At 40.4% G+C, this 15,292-nt stretch overlaps 1 protein-coding gene across 3 annotated transcripts in view; it reads left to right on the top strand.

The window, feature by feature from the left end:
• CDH8 (cadherin 8) overlaps positions 1 to 15,292 on the top strand; it is a 518,426-nt gene that overhangs the window by 170,535 nt on the left and 332,599 nt on the right. For all 3 annotated transcript variants that reach the window (XM_042970108.1, XM_042970109.1, XM_015541187.2), the window contains one exon: positions 2,745 to 3,192. In XM_042970108.1, the coding sequence (XP_042826042.1) occupies positions 2,944 to 3,192 (249 nt within the window). In that variant the 5' untranslated portion in view covers positions 2,745 to 2,943. The remainder of the gene's footprint in view (positions 1 to 2,744; positions 3,193 to 15,292) is intronic.

The following is a 15,292-nucleotide window of genomic DNA, read 5'->3' as shown; positions in this document are numbered from 1 at the left end:
GAGGTATTTTTCGGGGCATGCTGTTTAACTTTTCTGTGCCTCAGTTTTGAATGAAACAGTGTGAGACACAGTAAGATTTATCCAGCCCTAAGATACTGCGTTAATGGGTGGTATTTTGGGCTATGCATCTATTCCTTTATTAATGCGTCCTTTCTAACTAACAAAGGTGTGCCATGGTGTACAATTACTTCAGGGTTTGTTATCACTTTTTACCTGATTTTGGTAAGTTTGGGTGCAGTACCGCTCATGTCACATTTCATCCTGGCTGCCAGTGGATGGCTTCCATGAAGGAAGTGTCTATTATGAGTATCGGATTAAACTTTCTTATCCCAGAATCATCAACAACAGAACAGATGCCAGAATATACTTGCAGAGTTATTTGGCACAGTTTAAAAATAACTGTACGCTCTAGCCTTTTCTAATTGCGTTAACAAGACTACCTCTTCTAATCCTCAAAATAAACCATTTAGGTATTCTTATAATTGTTGTTATTGTTGGTAGTTGGCCCCCACTAGTAAATGCAGTTTTTTAAACTAGAATTCAATCCCCAGACAGGCTGATGCTGGAGGAAAATCACAACCCACTTTGAGAACTTTGTAGTTCTCTGGCCAAGAGAAGGGCATGCATGGGTTTTGAGCATTCAGAGATGTTCTGTCCTATAGAAGGTGAATTTGGAGAGAATATACACTTTTTCCCGAGAAGAATTTAGGGTGAGGCTATGTGGACAGGATAGGTCTCAACTACTTTGTGATAAGGTCCAGCCCTTCCTCCCCGGCAACACCTTTGCCTTCTCCCATCCCACCTTCTGGAAGATTTTTGAGTGCTTTGTGTCACTCTTGGACCTTACCTACTCCTGCCATAGAGGTCATGTGGCTTAAGTCTCTGCTCTTTCGTTTGACTTTTTAACCAAAGCCTCCCAAAGGGATGGACCATGTCAACACCACCCTCACAGTCTGGTTTAGGAAAAACAGTTTAGTGAGTGCTTTGCATGTTCCTGCTGCTTTATCAGAATCTTGATTCTGACACCCCCTACTGACTGGAGGAAAGTGGGAATTATTTTTATTGCCATTTTGCAGAAGAGAAAACTGAAGTTCAGGAACTTACGTATCTGATGCATCATGAGAGAGACCTCAAGTGGTGTGAACTGGGATTCAAACCCAGGCTTCTCTGCCTCCACGGCGGACCCTGTAGCACACTACTGTGCCCCTTTAGCACTGTTCAGGCCCCCTGTCTAGGAGAGGGCAGGGTGTGTGATGGTCGTGCTCTAAATGTTGGTTAAATAGGCCAGTGGATGGGCAATTTAGAAAGAGATTAATACTTGGGGATGTTTTTCTTGAGAACTTTTAAATTCCGTCTTGTTTTAAATTTGAAGCCTGCAAAGGTCTGCTTCTCACACTGGAATAAGAGAAGGTCATGATGGAAATGTGCTTTAAAGAAAGGCTTCTCTTCCTTTTGTGTGCTGCGGTTCCAGGGGAAGCAGAGGATATTGTTCTGGGTTCTGTTTTCTCTGAGCTGGTTTCCTATTGAAAGCTTTTCTTCCCTTCCATTTACAGACTACTGCCGTTTGCAGTGCTTTCCCTAGGCACTCATGGGGCGGGGCCACCTGAGGTACCATCCTAGTCCGGGAGATTGAGCTGAGCCCGGGCAAAAGGTGACAAGTGGGGTGATTCCACTGGCCATCTTGTTAGATCAGATACAGCCTGTATTTGCGGCAGAATCTGGGTCTGCCATTTCAGCTGGCATCACTAAGGCCACTCACTAGCCCAGCCAATGTTAATGACTTTCTTGCTTTCCCATTCTGAGCCAGAATGGGACCAAGGACCTAGAGGTGAAAGGTTCCCTACCCCATTATGAATTCCCTGAGCCAAACTGATCCCCATGGTGTCCTGAGGAATTATTTTCCCATTTAATCTAATTCAGCAAGGCTTCTCTCTGGGTTCTGCAGTGAACATTCTTTCTTTAAAAATAATTTTTTTGAGAGGGAAGAAACACATTTTTCCACACTGAAGGTAAGCAAAAAAATGTATTTGACACCTCAGGTAATGGGGGATTTTTTTTGCCCATCCCTTTCTGAATCTCCTCAATTGAAAATTGTATTTTTACCATATTTCATTCCCAAAGGAGCTTTTCATAATTTAAATCTCCTGTTCAACTGTACATTTAGAATGGGAGCTCTGACACCAGCCTGATTATAGCATACATGCTGGACATTACAGAATTTCTCTCTGGGAGACTTCTAATTTTATTCATTCATTATTAGCATCCTGGCAGAGAATAGCATTCTGCACCCTGAATTGGACCATCCCTTCTGATGCTTTGTGGCAGCTAAGACTGTAAAATGGGAAATTTCCTTTCCCAGTCTCATGTGTAAATTAAAAAAAAAAATACCCATTAAAGGCTATTTATATTGCTCAACATAGAGTGAAATAGAACCCATGTTTAAATCAGAAGAGAGGGAGGGAGGGAGGAAGAATGGGTGGAAGGAAGGAAGGAAGTAGGTAGGGGAAAGAACTTGTGTTACTTAAGCGGTTTGTGATAACTAACATAGGTACAAATAAAAAAATCTAAATAAAGCTTAACAAATAAAAGGACCCACTCATTCTAACTCCTCAGATCTACTTTTTTAACTGGAGAGTTGGGGAAATGCCTGCTGTTGTTCATTTAGGTGCTTCTAAAAGGCAGCAGTTTTGTTGGAAGACCTGGTGGAGTGAACCTTTACTCTTTCTCTCTCCTTGTGTTTGCAGGCGATTTCAGTGAGAAGGAATGCCAGTGGATCGTGGTCTCAGAAAAGCGGCTTAGATGATGTCTGTTTCCTGTGCTAGAAACACGTGGCAGAGCTGTAAGTAAACGCTCTACACTGCATGATGAATTGGATGGCTGCAGACCGGAGGCAAAAAAAATAATTGTCTCATTTTCGTGGTGATTTGCTTAACTGGTGGGACCATGCCAGAACGGCTAGCGGAAATGCTCTTGGATCTCTGGACTCCATTAATAATATTATGGATTACTCTTCCCCCTTGCATTTACACGGCTCCGATGAATCAGTCTCAAGTTGTAATGAGTGGATCCCCTTTGGAACTAAGTAGGCTGAGTGAACAGCGGATTTTGAACCGCTCCAAAAGAGGCTGGGTTTGGAATCAAATGTTTGTCCTGGAAGAGTTTTCTGGACCTGAACCGATTCTTGTTGGCCGGGTAAGCTACACTTTTAAGATCCCCATTTCGGGATCTGTTTCTCTTCTTTAGATCTTTAACATCCGACTTGTCAGAATTGTTGGCACGCTTAGCTGTAGTACTTTAGGCCAGATGGTTAGTTTAGTTACCTATTGGTTTCTTTAGGAATATGACTAATCCCACTGTAACAGTCTTAAATGTAGACAGACTGCTCTTCTGGTGAAGGCTCGTCTCCCCCACCACTTGCCTCCCTTCAGATACAAAACACTTGTGTAATGTGTGTACCTACAGACTTTTCTTTCCCATTTTGTGCAAGAAATCTGCATGGCAAACTTTTTCTCTAGCTTAAGTATTTGGAAGAGGGATACATTTTTGTTGGGTTTGAATTTCCTACGACCTTGATTCCTAAGATGTTTAGTTGTTTCATTTTGTTTTGAGGTCGTGTGTCTCCAGTTGCAGGTAGATTCCCCCCTCCCCCCTTTTTTTTTCTGTGGTTTGTTTGTGGTTTTAGTCATTAACCTGGTTTGGAGAAAAAGAAATTCTTGGATTGGATGTTTAACAGTGCTTTGTACTGTAATCCAATAAAATTTGCGATAGGAAACTAGTTCATTCATTGTCAGATGGAATCAAATGTATACAATCAAAATTTCACTTAGTGGCGTGTGTGTGCATGTGTGTGTGGGTATTTACATTTGTTTTGTTGTTGACAGGTTAAACAAATGTTCTTTCTGTAGATAAGTTTTTTTTTTTTTTTCCAAAATCATACCATGGGTACTGAAGACTGTATACATTTATTCCTCAGAACTGTTCATAGGCTTCTATTAAATTTGATACATCATGGTAGAATTCTAATTATAAGCCTACCAATGGCTGATTTTCCTGATAAGGGAGATTAAGATGTGAGTCATGCCAATATTACTCATTTCCCAAAAGCAGTGATTAAGAAAAATAGGAGGAGAATTAAATATTGATCTCTAAGACCTGAGTTAACTCTTTGTGTTTGACTAGGAACTTCTGAATACATTCCTGCTTCTACCTTATTGTCTTGCAAAGCAAATTGAGACTCTCCAAGGGTTATGTTTTCTCATTTTGTATAGTTAGTCTACTTGGACAAACGATATCTGGATGAGGAGATCTCATGAGTAAATCAAATAATACTTATTAAGCCCTTTCTATGTGTCTGTCACTGTTCTAGGGATACTGGAGCATATCCGTTTTCAAAACCATGATCTCTTTCTTGAAGAAGCTCATACTGTAGCCGGTATTGAGTGTTTATTATGTATTGACCACTCATACAAAAGCACTTTGTGGGCACAATCCTGTTTGTGTCTAAAAATAGCTTTTCCCCTCTTTCTGTGTATATATGTGTATGTGTTTATGTGTGTATATATACACATATAAAAATATGCGTGCAAAACAGCTCTACACTACTTTTTCAGATGTAAAAATGCAAAAATTTCTGAAAGATGTTTTTTTGTATGTTTAATACAAACTCAGGTAGCAGAACTGACTTGAGGCTATTTATAGTCATAATGCATCCTATTACTGTGACTATTCATATAATTCCCAGCAGAAATGTTAATGTGCTTGAATACAGGGTACTGCCCCAGACCCTGCTAAGGGTGTTACTTACTATACAGTTTATGTACCTTAATATGTTTCCAAATGTGGAAATTCCTGAATTTTGAAACACATCTGGCCCAGTGGGGTTTGAATATGGGCTTCTTGACCAGCATTATGTTTTTTGGTTTGTTTTTTAAGTACAGAAACTGAGACTTAGAAGGATTGGTAAAGCAAACCAAGATCATTGAGCTAGTAAAAGTTCTGAGTTTGAATCAAGTTGGGGATTCCCAAGGCCATAATTTTACCCACCATATCCTATTACATTTTAGTAGCTAGTTGCCACGTGTTGAAACCATAATTTGCACTTAAATGTTGAATACAAGGGTGACTGGCTGGCTCAGTCAGTACAGCGTGAGACTCTTGATGTCAAGGTTGTGAGTTTGAGCCCCATGATGGTTGTAGAGATTACTAAAAAATAAAATCTTTGGGATGCCTGGGTGGCTCAGTCTGTTAAAGCGTCCAGTTTCAGCTCAGGTCATGTTCTCAGGGTTCGTGAGTTCGAGTTCCACGTTGGGCTCTGTGCTGACAGCTCAGAGCCTGGAGCCTGCTTCAGATTCTGTGTTCCCCGCTTCTCTCTGCTCCTCCCCCACTCGTGCACTGTCTTTGTCTCAAAAATAAACATTAAAAACATTAAAAATAAAATCTTTAAAGAATAAAAAAAATTAAAAATCCTTGATCTTAATGAAAACTGAGTTAATGAATACAGAATGCAGAGCCTGTAAAGTCCAGAAAAGTATTCTGGGTATTGAGAACTTACCCCAACCCTCAGGCAATTTGTTTTCCTACTATAGGAAATTCTGGATCTGTGCACACATGCATCCATGCATAATTGGTGAATTATGTGAATTCTATTAACTTTTTATGGAGGCCTATCACTGTGATGGCATTTTGTATAATATAAATAACCAAACATGCTATACCCAGGATGTCTCACTTTTGTCTGCATAGAAAAAGTATTTAAATTGGGGTTTGCTTTGGATTCGTAAGAGTCTGATGACTAATTTTAACGCTGTTCCTTACATTAATAGAGATAGAAGCAAACAGGCAGACTTCAGCATTGATTTGTGACTTAGTAATATTTGAGAAATTCATGCTTCTTTGAAGGACAGAAATCTTGTCAGAGAACCCTAAGATTTTCAAATGACCAAAATGCTCCCAAGTCTTTATGACCGTTTTAATGAATTAGTTCTTTGCTTTCCTGTCTACCCCAGCCAGTTCACAAACAATTGTTAAATCAGAGTTAAACTTATTTTCTGAAGAAATTTCTACAAACAGTTCCAATCCTCCATATTTCCCCGTAAAGAAAATTGCTCCTGAATTATTATAGCTTAGCCATGGAGGACCTTGGGTTGTAGTGAAGCCAAAAATACCTTTCAGGTGACTGCTTCAAATTACAAGTCAGGCTGAGTGTGGGGATGATCCCTATCAAGGTGCCCACCGGTGCTTTACGGTGTTTTATCTCTATGTACACTCTTCCACGTCGGACTCTAAACCACTTGTCACTGAGCTTCTCCCTAGGAAGGGCTGGGAGCGTTAGTCACTCAGGAGCATACCTACTCTTTAAAAGGCACTCCTATTGGTGCATCTGGGTGGCTCAGGTGGTTGAGCGTCTGACTTTGGCTGACTTTGGCTTGGGTTATGATCTCACGGTTTGTGAGTTTGAGCCCTGCATTGGGCTCTCTGCTGCCTGCTTTGGATCTTCTGTCCCCCCTTCCTCTTTCTATCCCTACCCCTCTCTCACTGTCTATCTCTCAAAAGTAAATAAACATTAAAACAACAACAAAAAAAGACTTTCCTGTGAATCACCATGGTGGGGCCCTTGACACTGCAGGCTGAGTTCAATCTCAAAGGCAGATTCAGTTTTTGAGTGACTGGCTTTTCAGAGCTTCACATATACCCTCCATCATCCATTGTGCTTTTACTGTATTTGTAGACAGTGGGGTGCAGAGAAGGAACAAGCCCTTGAGATGTACTTTCCAGAAGTTTGAACTTTGCTTTGGCTACCTTCTGAGTGTTAACCCTGGAGAAGTTACTAAAACTCTTTTAAAGTTTTCCAAGTAAGAGCAGTAACACTGGCTGTTGTTCTATGTGAGTGATGAATCACTAAATTCTATTCTTGAAATCATTATTACATTATATCTTAACTCACTTGGATTTAAGTAAAATTAAATAATTTTAAATAAAGAAAAATAAGAGTATATAACAGCCAATAAAATAATATATGCATAGTGCCTGCATATAGTTATTGTAGTCATGATTGTATTCTTTAATTTTTTTTAATGTTTATTTATTTTTGAGAGGCAGACAGAGCATGAGGGGGTGTTTGGGCAGAAAGAGGGAGACACAGAATCTGAAGCAGGCTCTAGGCTCTGAGCTGTCAACACAGAGCCCTATGTGTGACTCAACTCACCAGCTATCATGACCCCAGATATCACGACCTGAGCCAAAGTTGGATGCTTAGCCGACTGAGCCACCCAGGCACCCCTAGTCATGATTGTATTCTTAATTGTGTGTGTGTGTGTGTGTGTGTGTGTGTGTGTGTGTAGTTGCAGTGGTGGCTAAACAGACAATTATATCACCAGGTGAGCACAAGACACCTGGAGCCTGAGCAAGAGCCCTTGCTGTTAGTTATCCCAGGCTGCTTAAGGTGGAGGTGATACTTAGATGTGTTTTGAAGGACGACTTGTTGCCTAGACTGAGGTTGGGTGGAGTAGGAACTTAGGTATCCCAGCTGGACAGAGGGTTTTTGCAATGTCAGTGGGATAGGGTAGGACTACTGAGGATCCCTTCTGTCAAAAGTAATGCTGCCTGTATATTTCTTGTTGAATTCGAATGAGGTTGAAAGTCATATTCACAAGAAGTCTTCCCTGTCCCATTCTGTCTAAAATATAACTGTCCTCTCTCTAATATTTCATATCCTTTGTGCTTTATGTTTTCTTGTTCCTGATGATCGTTGTCTCAGCCATTCTCTATCTTATTTAGGATTTTTCTCCTACTACAATGCAAGTTCTACAAAGAAAAAGGATTTTTGGGGCGCCTGGGTGGCGCAGTCGGTTAAGCGTCCGACTTCAGCCAGGTCACGATCTCACGGTCCGGGAGTTCGAGCCCCGCGTCAGGCTCTGGGCTGATGGCTCGGAGCCTGGAGCCTGTTTCCGATTCTGTGTCTCCCTCTCTCTCTGCCCCTCCCCCGTTCATGCTCTGTCTCTCTCTGTCCCAAAAATAAATAAAAAACGTTGAAAAAAAAAAATTAAAAAAAAAAAAAAAAGAAAAAGGATTTTTGTTTCCTTTGCTTTTTACTTGACATCCCTAGAACCTAGAACACTGCGTGCATATAAGAAGTGCTCAGTAAATATTTTGCATAGATAAATGAATGAATAATTCACCTAAATAAGGGAAGAATTTATTAAAAAGTAATATAAATTCAATATGACTTAATACAAGTGGCATTTTTCAATAAAGAGGGCAATGTATTACTTTCATGTTCCATTTTCATATTGGTACCTTATAGACAGCTGGGTAGTTTAAACACGGTCTCTACTTACTGATTTTATTTTTATTTTTCTAAATATTTATTTATTTTTGAGAGAGAGAGAGAGAGTGCGTGAGCAGGGGAGGAGCAGAGAGCGAAGAAGACACAGAATCGTTAAGCAGGCTCCAGGCTCTGAGATGTCCGCACAGAGCCCGACGTATGACTCGAACCCACAAACCATGAGATCATGGCCTGAGCCGAAGTTGGAGGCTTAACTGACTCAGCCACCCAGGCGCCCCACTACTTTCTGATTTTAAAAGTCTTTCTTTGAGGTAGTCATAGTGTGCAAGTTAACTTGTTAAAACAACTCTTTTTTGAGGAGGCTGCATGATCCTCTCTAAGCCCCTTACCCGTGGTATGAATCACTACATAGAGATGATGATTTCATTGTCTCCAATCCATCTGCAAACTTATGTTTGTGCTTATGGCACAAGGTACCTCAGAACTCTTCTTTCTGAATTTCTCAGAAACAGGTATCAGCCAAAGAGACTCCAGTTCTTTGTGGAACAGGTGGTTCAGAACCTGCTCTACATATAAATACTTAGCATTCCACATACTTAGGAGCTCCAGGGGTGACTTACTCTGCCAATTCTGGAAGAGAATAAGGTGGTGCAAGGACTCTTCATCCTATATACTTATGTGTTCTTGTCTTAGAAAGAGAGAGAGAGAGAGAGAGAGAGAGAGAGAGACATGGTGGTTTTCATAAATCGTGCAACTAAGACAGGAAAAAAAAAGTCATGTCCTTGTGATGAAATGGACATGACATGAACAGCTTGATAACATCATGGGAGCCCTTCCCTGTGAAACACAAGGATGATTGATCAAGTCATTCTGCAAATATGTATTGAGCACTTATTGTCTCCTAAGCATTGTGGCCAGTAGATTCTCTGCTCGAAACAAATACAAATGCAAACCCTCTGTCATGGAATTAATGGGCTACCATGGGGAGAGAGACATTAGGAAAATAGTCATGAGAACAAATGTCACATTAAAACGGAGGTAAGTGCTACAGGATAAAGAGATAGGGTTCTATGCAAACAAATACCCAGGAAGCTTGTCTATTTGGTAGGATGTAGAACCTTCTTGAAAGAAATAGCCTGTGAGCTGAGACGCTATAGCCAGCATCCTGGCTATAGAGTGGCATCCCAGAGTGCAGGGATGGAAAGGGGAGAGCATTCCCAGCAGAGGCGATCACAGATGCCAGACTGTTGAAAGAGCCGAGAGGGTCAAGGTGACTGAAAGAGAACTAAGGTTGGAATCTGAGAGTCACAGAGAAAGGATGGGAAGGCTCTCTTGGAGATCTGACTTCTTCCTTTTTCATTTCTGCTACAAAGCAGCTGGAAGAGCAAGTCAGACAGCCTCTCTGGGGCACTTTCCTCTCTTGTAGTGGTATCGTGGATTATGAAATTATATTTAACATACAAATCCCCATGGAACAGGAAAAGCAAGCAATATAAGAAAAATGAGTGTAGCGTCTATTGATTTTCTGCCCAAGTTCTTTTGGCTCTTGTTCTCTGGTTTTGTGATCCTGGTTCCTCATATTGGTTTATTTTGGGAAAAACCGGTTTGCTCTCCAGGTGGTCAGAGATCTATCCTAAATCCTCTCTCTTACATAAACTCCTCTGCTCTCTTTCTTCCCTTTTCCCCTCCTACCTGGGCTTCTGAGCAGTTCCTTATTTGGATATAACTCCACTGCTGGTGATGCCACATCTATTTATAATTCTCTCCCTCCAAGGCACTGACTCATTTTCTCTCTTTAAATTTGACCTTCTAACCTTCCCTCTTCTCTGCAACTTGGAAGTCGTTTGGGTGGTGCTTAGTATGAAGGACACGGGATGCCAAATAATTACACTATATTATAGTTTACGGTGTCAACGGCTGGGGAGAAAATTGCACTTGACATGCCATTATTTTTGCTGGCCGTTTGCATGTAAAGAGCACTGGGCTACGCAGCCGCAGCCAAATTGTATCCTCGGCCTTGCGAGAACGATTCACTGTCAGTTCCGTGGAGCCTCTGCCTACTCAGACAAAGCCTGTGCACCAATAATTTGGCAGGAATGCAAGTCAGCATCGTGTGTCTCAATCTGGCAAAACGAGAGTTGTCGGCTTCTTGCCCCATGCCCCGACCTAGGAATAACAGGCATCCCAGAGTTTTGGGAAATCTCTGATGCTGATATCAATAAAGGAAATAATATTCATCATGGAAATCAGCAGAAACCCTAAACACACACACACGCACAAATGCACACATATGAGCGATCTACTAGCTGAGTTTGTGCATGAGTAAAATCCCAGATCATCTCCTACTCCTTTGTCTCTGGAGCCCCACCCCCCACCCTGTTTGCCTCATTCCTTACCAAGGGACCAGGTGAGAGTATGGATAGTCTGTGCTCATCTTTGCAGATACCCTCAGTCACACTTCTTAAAAGTCTTTCATATGTTCTTAATCTGCTTAGGGTCATCTCATTAAGGCAGGTCTCATTTTCCCACTTGAAGAAAATGATAGTGGTCATATGTTTGTGGGTGAAAAGCCCGATAACATAACCCTATTTTATAAATGACAACAAGGTAATCAGTATTAAAAAAAAAAAAAACTTTCTTTGCAAATTCACATGGCAGACTAGCCTGAATCATTAAAACTTACTAAGATTTATAACATGGGGACACGATTGCAACCGAGGAAATACCAGAAACAAGATATGAGGTGTGGATAGACTATAATAAAAAAAATGCATGTGTGAGATGAGCAGAGTATGTGGCACACATGTGTTAAGATATGCATGTGCACATGTGAAAATACATATATTTAATCATCTGCAAAATAATGAACCCCTGTGTACTCATCACCCTGATCCTCCATATTCAAAAATTTTCACCATTTTGCTGCTTTGTTTCCTTTAGTTACTTCCCCTTCACCCCTGATAGTGCCAATACTCTTTATTTTTCTTTATTTATTTTGAGATAGTGAGCAAGGGAGGGGAAGAGAGCGAGAAAGGGAGGGAGGAAGACAGAGAGAGAAAATCCCAAGTAGGCTCCGCACTGTCAGCCCAGAGCCCAGGATGCGGCTTGATCCCACAAACTGTGAGATCATGACCAGAGCCAAAACCAAGAGTCTGACGCTTAACCAACTGAGCCACCCAGGTGCCTGTAATACTCTTGACTTTAAATATTAATGTAGGAAGAATCCTAATCATATTTATAATAACAACCCATTGTTTCTGATAATAAAATTCCCTAATAGAAAAAATGAAACATAAGTTATCAAAATTCCCAAATATATTATTGTATCTAATGAATAAATGATAGATATGTGACCCACATTAAAAACAAAATAAGGAGTTCATTCCTGATGTTGACTCATATTAATAATTGTACCAGGTATCAATAAAGAGGAATCTTTAAGGAAATAGACCAATATATTCGTTTTTTCCCCATTCATGTGATTGGATTACCATTTTCTTTTCTTTATAATTTTTCCCCATTTTACTTTCTAGGATATGCTATTATTATATTATAAAACATTAAAAAATAAAATTAGAGAAAATTAAATGGCAATGTTATATCATTTAATTTTCTTAAAACCAGTGCTACATATTTATAGCATATTCTTGGAGACCACTGTTTAGTTTGAATCTCATTTCGTAAACGTAATCTTATTTTTTAAAAAAAGTACATTTATGTTAAATTCTTGAAAGGATAATCTCAGTAAATTAAAGAGTTAGAAATATTTAGTCATTTTTACACAATGATGAAGAGATAAAGAACAGCCATAGCTCGGCTTTACTGCTGAATGTACTTTAATGACTTTTATTACCTTGGGATAGACCAAATACTAACCAGAAATAGTTTATATTTGGCTTTGAAATGGGAAACTATATTTTTAATGTTTAAGTATTATAGTCAGCCTGCATGTTGCAAGTAACTTTTCAATAAATAAGAATAACCTAGAAAAGATATTTATGGAATCATGTTATTTAAGAAAAAGTGTTCCCGCATTTATAGAGTTTCCTTTGGCCTGGCTCTGCGTGTTTGCTAGACAGTAGTTTCTGTAATATTTTAGCATTTTCCTTCCATGCATATCATTAACCTTAAAAATAAAACCACCAGTTCCATTACCAGCAAAAGATGGGTTTATTCGGGAATGAAAGGGAATTGCAATCTGGGATAAGCAAGAGGTGGCGACACTTAAGTAAGTCCAGAGAACAGAGTAGAGATCGCTCTTTTACCCAGGGGAGAGGGGAGTTGGGAAGGCTGTTATAAACAGTCCACTGGAGTAAACTGGGAGTAAAAGTATGGTGGCTTCTCATTGAGTTGTGACACACTCTAATTGGCTGGGCTGTTGCTGGGAGAGGAGGTAAGCTTTTCTTCCTTCTGAGGGGGTTGTGAAGTAGTGTCCATGTGCAAGGAGCATCTCTTTTATTTGGGTCTTCAACTGATCTTGAGTCTAAGGGCTCTCCCTGCCATCCCCTTGACTTCATTTTCGTGAGGTATCCTTTCATTAATTTTCGCCGTATCATTTCCATTATAGCTAACTTAAACTCCCCCCCCCCCCACACACACTCCCCTTCCCCTTCCCTTCCTGGCATAATTTGGTCATGTACGTTCCTGTTCCTAACTAAGTCTTTGAATATTTTGAAATATAGTAAAGACAGCCTTGTCAGTATTCAAATATTGGAATGTTTTGTTATGATATGGGTGTGCTTTCTCATTAGCTACGGCTACCTTACCTCACATTTTAATACATTTAGGAGTCCTTTTAGATGTTCTGTCTGTAAAGAGAAATATAATTCACTACATTGTTATTACTAAAAGTGAGGGTCTGCAGACCAGCACCAGTTTCTGGGAGCTAGTTAGAAATGTGGAATTTCATTCACCACCTGTATGCCTGACTTATGAATCAGAATCTTCATTGTAACAATTTCTCCAGGTAATTTGTGTGCAAGTTAAAGTACACATACATAAATATAAGTATATGAATATAAATAAATACAAATCATCAGTCAATCCCAGGATAGCTTGAATCATGACTTTGGTGCTCTGTATCTGGCCTGAGTAAATGTGGAATACCACTTAATTAAAGAAACAGGTCATGGGGGTTGATGTTTTGAAGAACTTTAGGCAAGGTATTGGGTAGGAACCGCAGCTTATTTCATTCGAACCTATGTGATAGGTACCGGACACTATAGGCTGTGACATCAATTTGCACATGGGACTCCTCTATACTGCAGGTGATGGCAGAGGCAACAGCCTGTGGACCCCCACAAGCTGGATTAGTTAACAGGAACCATCCTCTGCTCAGCTCCATGGAATCCTTTTTTTTTTTTTTCCTGCATGTATTTACCACAACGTGGCAGATGTGCTCTGAAATCTGCAGAGTATCAAATGTCACTGGGCTTCCATGGGAGACAATAGCAGAATCCAAATGAGCCTGATCAGAAGGGCTGAGGGATATTGGGAAACAGCAGGGAATAAAACACTAGATGCATATTTCTGTTTCTCTGTAATCCTAAAAAAGCCCAGCTGTGTTGCATAGATCTCTTTTTGTTGTGAATATATGTCAGAGACTATGAGATTGATGACGTGGTACAGGGACATTAAAGAAAAGAAGGATTTTAAGTCACCAAAACAAACTGATCATGCGTATTGAGTGTTGACTGCATGGCAGGCATCTTATAAGGTTTGCTGGTTCAGTCCTCACAGATACCCCTGATGAAGGCATCATTATCCCCATTGCCAGATTGAGAGAGCTCAAGGGAAGAGTTATTTCCATTAGTGGTTACAGGTTAGACAAACAGTGAGTGTACAATGAAGCCAGGAGTCAAGCCTGGGCACAGGGACCCCAGAGCCTGTTCCTGTACCCATGGCCACACATCGTCTCTTTTGAACCCCATGTGGGAGGTGCTCAATGAGCTTAGCTGCCACCCCAATTTGGAGATGAGAAAAGTGAGTCTCGCTGAAGTTACTCAAGTTATAGTTTCATGACTAGAATGTAAAGAGTTAGTAAGATTTGAATATGCATTTAGAGATGTCTAGCTAATTGCAAAACCACTGTAACTATTTGCATGCTTCTCTTTGTGCTTTGCTGGTTGAAGACCGGGGTGGATATAAAGCCCTTGAGAGAAGAAAAATATCCTTGAGGCTTATGAGTATGGTAGCGCTGTTTTATTTCCTTTATGGAGACATGAAACTGCCACAGTGTGGGTCTGGGCAGGGCTGGTGCCACCTACAGAGTGACATGTGGGTTAGTCTCCAAATAGAGAGTAGAGAAATAACTGTCTTTTTTGCTTTCTCATTTTTAAATATACATTTAAACTAATTATGATAAGGAAGCAAGAGAAGAACCATGTGGAAGGAGTAGCAGAAGAATATTTCTATTGAACAACTTCAGGCATCTTGCTCAGTGCTTTAGATACACTTACAGATGTCATTCTCTGCATTTTGCAGATGAGACCATTGAGGCCTTTGCATCGAATCAAACTTTCATTGGTTAGGTGACTACACTGCAATGATTCTAGCTCTTCTTCTGAGCTGGGCAGAATTCTGCGGACTCATGAGCTATAGCGTTACCTTGGAGTACTCACCGGGACCTTTGACCATGACTGGGCAATTTTGTAGGCTCCTCTTAAACTGAGAATCACCAGACAGCAGCAAGAAGAGTAGAATGGTTGAGTGGAATAAAAAATAAAATCCTGTACACATAGGCAGGAACTAAAAGAAGACAAAAAGCTTGTACCCTCCAGCTGCTTGAACTAATTGTGTTAATGCTGAATAATTTATTAACAGTTCCCTGTACACTTGGAAACTGAGCTGGACAATATTACAGAGGCTCCAGAGGTGGGATCAATGATTTGCTTAGCTCCCCGCAGTGACTTCCCTGATTCCTCTTGCAACTCCAAGGGTCTTTTTCCAGAGGGATATGGGCTTCTCTGTTTCATCTCTTCCTTCCTGACTCTTACAATAGTGACCTTC

Source organism: Panthera tigris, chromosome E2 (assembly GCF_018350195.1).
Source record: "Panthera tigris isolate Pti1 chromosome E2, P.tigris_Pti1_mat1.1, whole genome shotgun sequence".
Lineage (NCBI taxonomy): Eukaryota > Metazoa > Chordata > Mammalia > Carnivora > Felidae > Panthera > Panthera tigris.
Note: the sequence above shows the minus strand (reverse complement) of the source record. Positions and strands in the feature narration are given on the sequence as shown.